The sequence below is a fragment of the Homarus americanus genome, unplaced genomic scaffold (genome assembly GCF_018991925.1).
Source record: "Homarus americanus isolate GMGI-L3 unplaced genomic scaffold, GMGI_Hamer_2.0 scaffold3674, whole genome shotgun sequence".
Lineage (NCBI taxonomy): Eukaryota > Metazoa > Arthropoda > Malacostraca > Decapoda > Nephropidae > Homarus > Homarus americanus.
Window position 1 is genome coordinate 139490 of NW_024738898.1, and position 7359 is coordinate 146848.

A 7359-nucleotide genomic window follows, 5' to 3' on the forward strand; every position below is an offset into this window, starting at 1 on the left:
TTCATTACGTTTACAAGAACAAAGGTACACACACACACACACACACACACACACACACACACACACACACACGGTCAACACAGGTATCTATCAACTAAATCATATCAAATTAAACTCACTTTCTTGAATCATATTAAAGTAAAAAACAGATGTACTAATTAATCAAACATAAAAAAAAAATAGAATGATTAAGAATTATAAATGTAAAGAATAAAGACATGAAGGCTAAAGAGAATCCCATAATACGTTCAATGTTGTCTGTTGAACGAACGTATGAAGGAGAGTGTGTGTTCAAGATGTAGGTTGAAGAAAATTATTTTACACTCAGGGGCGACCTTGTTTTAATAGCTATAATGAACCTAACGGGAAGACTGCAGATACTGACGCACACACTGAAGCAGACACTGACGCACACACTGAAGCATATACTGACGCACACACTGACACATACACTGACGCACACACTGAAGCAGACACTGACGCACACTGAAGCATATACTGACGCACACACTGACACATACACTGAGACACACTGACGCAGAGTATTCAACAATAATTTCATTGAGTCAAACTTAAACCTGGAGAACACAATAATAAAGTGTGTAGAGGTGAGTGTGAGAACAGATGCAGTTGTTGCTGAGATTTAAAATACAGAATCACCTACTTCTATCACGGTGTAATACGTTCTACAGGTAAATTAAACACATCCAATCAACAAACCTTCCTTGGCAAATTGTTCAAGGTATTTTAAGTCGACGAGTGAAATTAGTTAATTGGTGTAAATGTTTTAATTGGTTTAGTGGAGATAATTGTTTTTTTTTTCATGGTCTGTATTGCACAATCGTAAATTTGGTATTCATACACATAGAGACAACTAGACACACACACACGCACGCACACACTCACACGCACACACACGCCAGATCAAAGACCATCGTCATAATATATATTTAGTGAACGATGACGTTTCTGTATAAAGCTTTCATCCGTGGAGAGTCAAGGCTGGAGTGACCTCAGTGTACCGGGTCAAATCTGTGATCATACTGAGCCATTATGACGTCACTAACACTCACCCGGGTCTGACAGCTCTCATAGTCCTGCCGTCCAATCATTGAATAACTCAACTCGCGAAAAAAATAGCGAATGGACTCACGATAAAAGACGGTAAAGCGAAAAATAGCAAAACATGTGAGGAATCGCGGGCATTGTGGCTGGTGCCGGGGCAGTGGGGGCATGAGAGAGAGAGAGAGGGAGGGAGAGAGAGAGAGAGACAAGACTCAGTGGCGGGGAGTCTGCAGAGGGGCGAGTGCTCAGTGGTTTGGGGTCCGCCTGGCAGTGAATACGTGTGTTAACTCTACTCTCGCCCACCTGCCAGCCTGCCTTCCTGCCTGCCTGCCTCCCTGCTGGGTAAGGCGACTCGAAGGAAGATACAATATTTTCGTGTTTACACTCTAAGATCTGCCTGTGAGGAGTCAACCCCTTGGACTATCTATGATAACTGAGCGTCGAGAAGTGTGTTCATTTTTTCTTTTTCTGATATATTTTTTTTCCTCGCTGCAGGTGACCGAGAATCAGGAGCCAAGGAACAGTCGCGCGAGGGAAGTGTGTGACTGTGTTGGAGGGCCTCGAGGACTATGAGTAGATAAACTCTTACAAGTGAAGGCCTAGTGACTGACATCCTCTTCCCTCGAGCGTCTCACCACAACATGATCACTGGCGCCACGATGGCTAAAGCAGAACACCAAGTGACGGTACAGGAACAAGTGGTGGTGTCTGTGGATGATAACAACAACGACAGTAACAATAATAATAATAAGTGTTCGGAAGATGAATCAGGAATCTCTGGCGGGAAGTACCAGCTTCGTCCGCGGTCTGTTAAGTCGCGGCGCCGCTGTGACAGTGACTGGAACTTCCAGGACACGCTGAGACATAAGCCACGGCCGCCGCCACTCTCCAGGTACCGCAGGAAGACGGCCAACGCTCGGGAGAGGTACCGCATGCGGCAAATCAACACAGCCTTCGACAGCCTGCGGGGTGTGTTACCGTCGTGGGTGTGTAGTCGACGAGCAGCCTCCGACATGACCAAGATCACCACACTGAAACTCGCCTCCGCCTACATCAGGTCCCTACAGGACATCCTGGACGGTAACGCCCACCAGGACACCTGCTCCTGGGTCCTCTCCAGCATCCTAGATGAAGCCTCCTCCAGCCCCCAGCAGCCCCAGCCCGTCCACTACAACCCCAGCATCACCCCTAGCAAGACCCACCAGCCCCCAGCACACACCACCACGGACTCGGAGCTGGTGTCTCTCCTGTGTGGTGCCTCGGACTCCAGCGTCTTCCAGGACAACCTTGAGTCCTTCTCGTACCTGTCCCCAGCAGGTGACACCGACACAGTGACCCTCTTGCTGCTGGGGGCTGACCCACCTCGCTGCTGGGGGGAGGCGCAACACACCCTCCCTGTCTCGTGATGTAGGACTCGTGTAGAGGATAACAGAAAATATTCCGTAGTTCCCTGACAGTCATCTCACCTGCCTGTGATGTACTGATCAATAGTTGTGCCATGGAGAAAAAGGACCACATTCCTGACGCTAGACGACCTGTGTAAGATTATCCAGAATTATTAACATTGTCTGTTGTAGAAACTAAGACCCGAGGAAGGTGCTTCATAACCCGGCAGTTACAGCACTGTACATCAATAGAGGGCCTGTGATCTGAGGTTATTTCAGGAAAAAGTCAGTAGAAAGTTCAAATGCTTAACACTGTGCCTCATTATTTACGAAGACCAATACCATGATAGTCTTGAACTTAAACCATGATAGTCTGGCTGAAAGTAAGGTATTAATAGACGTCTGCTTCTCGACATGCGGTTGACTTTAGTGAATGAAGACGTTTGGCGGTGTGAGCCATCAGTGTAGTGAGGGAAGGGTGACCGCACCTGGACGTCAAGATACAAGTTGTAACTTACTGCTGTCTCACTTGGCTTCATGTTACACCAACACACACTACCTTTAGGGTACACCTCACTATGTTCTCCTCACTGATAACACTCTGAATTATGCATTCATATATATATATATATATATATATATATATATATATATATATATATATATATATATATATATATATATATATATATATATATATATATATATATATATATATACCCCAAATGTTTTACAATAGTTACTAAGTGACACAATACATTTATGATTGACATAAAAAATTATTAAACAATATACAAACAGTAAATAATGTAAGGAATAGTCTTGTGTGTGAACTTTGTGATATACAGTAGAGGTGTGTTAATACCCAGTGCAACACAACATATCCGTCCGTACTGCCAAGACAAGACAAATATTTATATACCTATAACATAACGTTGATCATTATTAGTGTATTATTGTATTTATTCCAGTGTTAGTTATCTCCACTACACACTCTAGTCAAGACGCTTGTACGGTGGTGTCTGTCTGTCTGTCTGTTATAGTAATATATTATGAACTCCAGTACCACTAAGTCCTTGTTAAGGTCATATACACACTCAAGTCTTTTAAAACACTTACCATGAGTCTATGTTAACTGTTTAATAATAATATTATTATTATTATTATTATTGTTGTTGTTATTACTATAATTTATTTGTTATCATTTTCAGTGTTATTATTATCATCATTATTTTTTTATTACTATTATTATTATTATAAATTCCTCTCCAGTTATTTAACTCACCCAAAAAATATTTAAAAAAAATCCTTGGGAAACTGTTAAGTGCATAGATCATAATAATAGCTTAAGTGTATTATTGGACTCGAGTGTGTCTGTCTGTCTGTCTGTCTGTTGATTCCAGGTGATAGGGGTTTTAAAAATACTCACTGTGGTCGGGTAAAATGATAAGGTTAGTAATAAGAGAAAATTCTATTGATATTATTATTGTATTCTGCTGTGTTGCTTTATATTCCTTACCTGTTGTTGATGAGTCATTAAGTGAATAAATTATTTCTCTTTGATTTTGTATTTTGTTGTTTTATTTAGGAACCTCTTTTGTTTTTGTTTATTTGTTTGATAGTGTTGTCATTAAGTATCAGTAATGTTATTATTACTATCGTTATCATTATCGTCATTAGCAGGGGACCGAACATCGTCATTAGCAGGGGACCGAACATCGTCATTAGCAGGGGACCGAACATCGTCATTATAGTTGTCATCATCACTATTACCATTATTATTAATTGTTATCCTCACCATTATCACCATCAATATAATCACCTACACCTACATCAATACACAGGTATATGAAGAAAGCCTCCCCCCCCCATACCCCGGGCCAGTGAGCACCTGTAAACACCCTAATTAAACTTCCTCCGGCACACTAATACACACAGGTAAAACAACATACAGGTGAACACTTATTCTCTCCTAAGTCTTTACGTCTACCACCTGATCATTACACCTTTACCTTCTCTCATTAGTCACCTCAGAGAGTAATGAACTAATGTAATAATAATAATAATAATAGTAATTCTTCAATACATCTGGTACCTATTGACTTCAACTATACAGTCTAATATATCTAGTAATTAATAGCATATGAAGACGATACATCTACCCCCTTCCCCCTACTTAACCTTCCCCCTACTTAACCTTCCCCCATTACCCCCTCCCCCCATACAAATAGAGCCTACAAATGACGTTATTCAAATCACCATTGTGGGAAACAAGGTCAAACTGTAAAGACATTTGTAGTGATGGTAACAAGACAAGCAGTTACACACTACTAGAGGAGCGCTGGAGTTGAATTACCTTGTTCGTTTCTGGTGATGGTTAGGTTAGGTTAGGGTTTGTTCAGCCGGTGTAGTGAGGAATGGGTGACTCTATTAGGTAAAGCTCTGTCTGTATCATGGGTCTGATTGGTTAGTACGGATAGTTAGCGGGGATAGTTAGCATGGACAGTTAGCACGGACAGTTAGCATGGGTAGTTAGCATGGACAGTTAGCATGGGTAGTTAGCATGGACAGTTAGCATGGACAGTTAGCATGGGTAGTTAGCATGGACAGTTAGCATGGGTAGTTAGCATGGACAGTTAGCACGGACAGTTACCATGGATAGTTAACACGATAGACAGTTAGCCCGGACAGTTAGCGCCAGTCAGTCGGAGCTTTATAACACAACTGAGACTCTTACCATGACCGACAATGTTTAATAAAAATAAATTACAATCCATAAAAATTATTGAGAGTTTCGTCTGAGATATCGTTCATTACCTTAACATATTTAGAGTGTGTTAAACTAGGTTAGGTATCGTTAAGTACACAGAGAGAGAGAGAGAGAGAAGGAATAAAATAGGGAGAAAGACAGAAAAATAGAGAGAGAAAGAGACGGAAAGGGAGACAGAAAGAGAAAAAGACAGAGAAAAGAGAGATAGAGAATTAAAAATAAAGAAAGAAAGAGACAGAGAAGTGAAATAGAGAAAAGCAATAATAAAGAGGAACACAGACACGGAGGGAATGTACTAAGGCTCGTAGACGTGATTAAGAAGACACCTAACATAATAAAACACCGGGTAGTCACGATTGGCTTCTGGCGACCCCTCCGATAGCATCAACAACACCTGCCTACCTACCTACCTGCCTACCTCATCTAGCCAATCTGCCCACCCACCCACCCGCCCACCCCATCCAGCCACCCGCCCACCCACTCCACCCACCCACCCACCCGTCTGCCTGGCCCACTCCCATCTAGCCAATTGGCCCACCCACCCACCCGCCCTGCCCACCCACCCCATCCAGCCACTCCACCCACCCGCCCACCCACCCACCCCATCCAGCCACCCACCCACCAGCCCACCCACCCACCCGCTCACCACTCCGCCCACCTGCCCACCCACCCACCTGCCCTCCCCATCCACCTCATCTACCTACCTACCTACCTACCTGCCTACCTACCTACCTCATCTAGCTACCTGCCTACCTACCTACCTGCCTGCCTACCTACCTCATCTAGCTACCTACCTACCTGCCTACCTACCTACCTCATCTAGCTACCTACCTGCCTACCTGCCTACCTACCTACCTGCCTACCTGCCTTCCTCATCTAGCTGCCAAGCCTCAGTACGTTAGGTTAGGTTAGTGTAAATTAATATTAAATCTCATATTCTTTCTTTTGATAATAAAAATGGTGTTAGTTACTAAAGCAGTCTTTTTTTCCTATACCTGTGCATCTAACTGCGTAATAATAATAATAGTAATAATAATAATAATAATAATAATAATAATAATAATAATAATAATAATAATAATAATAATAAACGGTTTATTAATAGAGTTGCAGCCGGTGGCTGAAAATATATACTAACAGGTACATTTGATTTAGACAATGATATGCGTTGAATACATTTACAGGGCTGTGCAGTACAGCCCTGTCTGTCTGTCTGTCTGTCTGTCTGTCTGTCTCGTCTCGTCTCGTCCAGCGGCACTAGAGCCTTTCATTAATAACAATAAAATCACTCGAAGATAAATTTACTCTGACATTCTCACGAGTCGAGGAATAATGTGACTGTTTACTGCTGATCATACAAGAAGTGTGGCGCATCCGGGAGAGAGAGAGAGAGAGAGAGAGAGAGAGAGAGGCTTTGAAACATCCGGCGGCTGAGTTGGCAGAATCCACACGTACGCGGGTTTGACGTGTGTTCATTGGTTCATTGACCATCATAACGTATGCTGATTGGTTCCTTGGCCATCATGACGTATGCTGATTGGTTCCTTGGCCATCATGACGTGCGCTGGTTGGTCAGGTAGCGTCCCCCCCCCCTCTTCCTCCTCCTTTCCACCCTTACTGCGCCAATCTTAACTAATTTAACTTTAATTTAACTTACGCTCTGCTTATAACATTACAGATTAACATAAACTTGTGTTAACTTAATCTACTATCATATCATGGAGAACTGCTGACGTCATGGTCTGCTATAACGACCAATTAGCGCACCCCAGACCCATATGTGTTGGGTGAGCTTGTTAAATTCCGTTTGAACTGGGCAAAAATTCCCCTCGAGGCACCTTACACACACACACACACACACACACACACACACGCACACACGCACACACACACACACACACCACTGTTATTTCTCTCTCTCTCTCATACACAAAGAAGCGCATCAAGTTATCAAAGACAGAAGAGTGTGTGTGTAGAGTGTGTGTACGTAGAGTGTGTACGTAGAGTATGTGTGTGTAGAGTGTGTGTGTGTAGAGTGTGTGTACGTAGAGTGTGTGTGTGTGTAGAGTGTATGAGAGAATGGAACTGAATCAGAGAAAGAAACAAGTGTTGGTTACAAGGAAAATATGATCCTCAGTT

General features: G+C 42.7%; 1 protein-coding gene across 1 annotated transcript; it reads left to right on the plus strand.

The window, feature by feature from the left end:
• Nucleotides 1-1297: 1297 nt before the first annotated feature.
• Nucleotides 1298-3064, plus strand: LOC121874389 (twist-related protein-like). Its single transcript, XM_042378516.1, has 2 exons — nt 1298-1407; nt 1561-3064. The coding sequence occupies exon 2, from the start codon at nt 1707-1709 to the stop codon at nt 2469-2471; it is 765 nt and encodes a 254-aa protein (XP_042234450.1). The 5' UTR covers nt 1298-1407; nt 1561-1706; the 3' UTR covers nt 2472-3064.
• The last annotated feature ends 4295 nt before the right edge of the window (nt 3065-7359 follow it).

What these genes read in the sequence shown, in the direction of transcription:
- LOC121874389 (XM_042378516.1), top strand. Translation starts at nt 1,707, where the DNA reads ATGATCACTGGCGCCACGATGGCTAAAGCAGAACACCAAGTGACGGTA.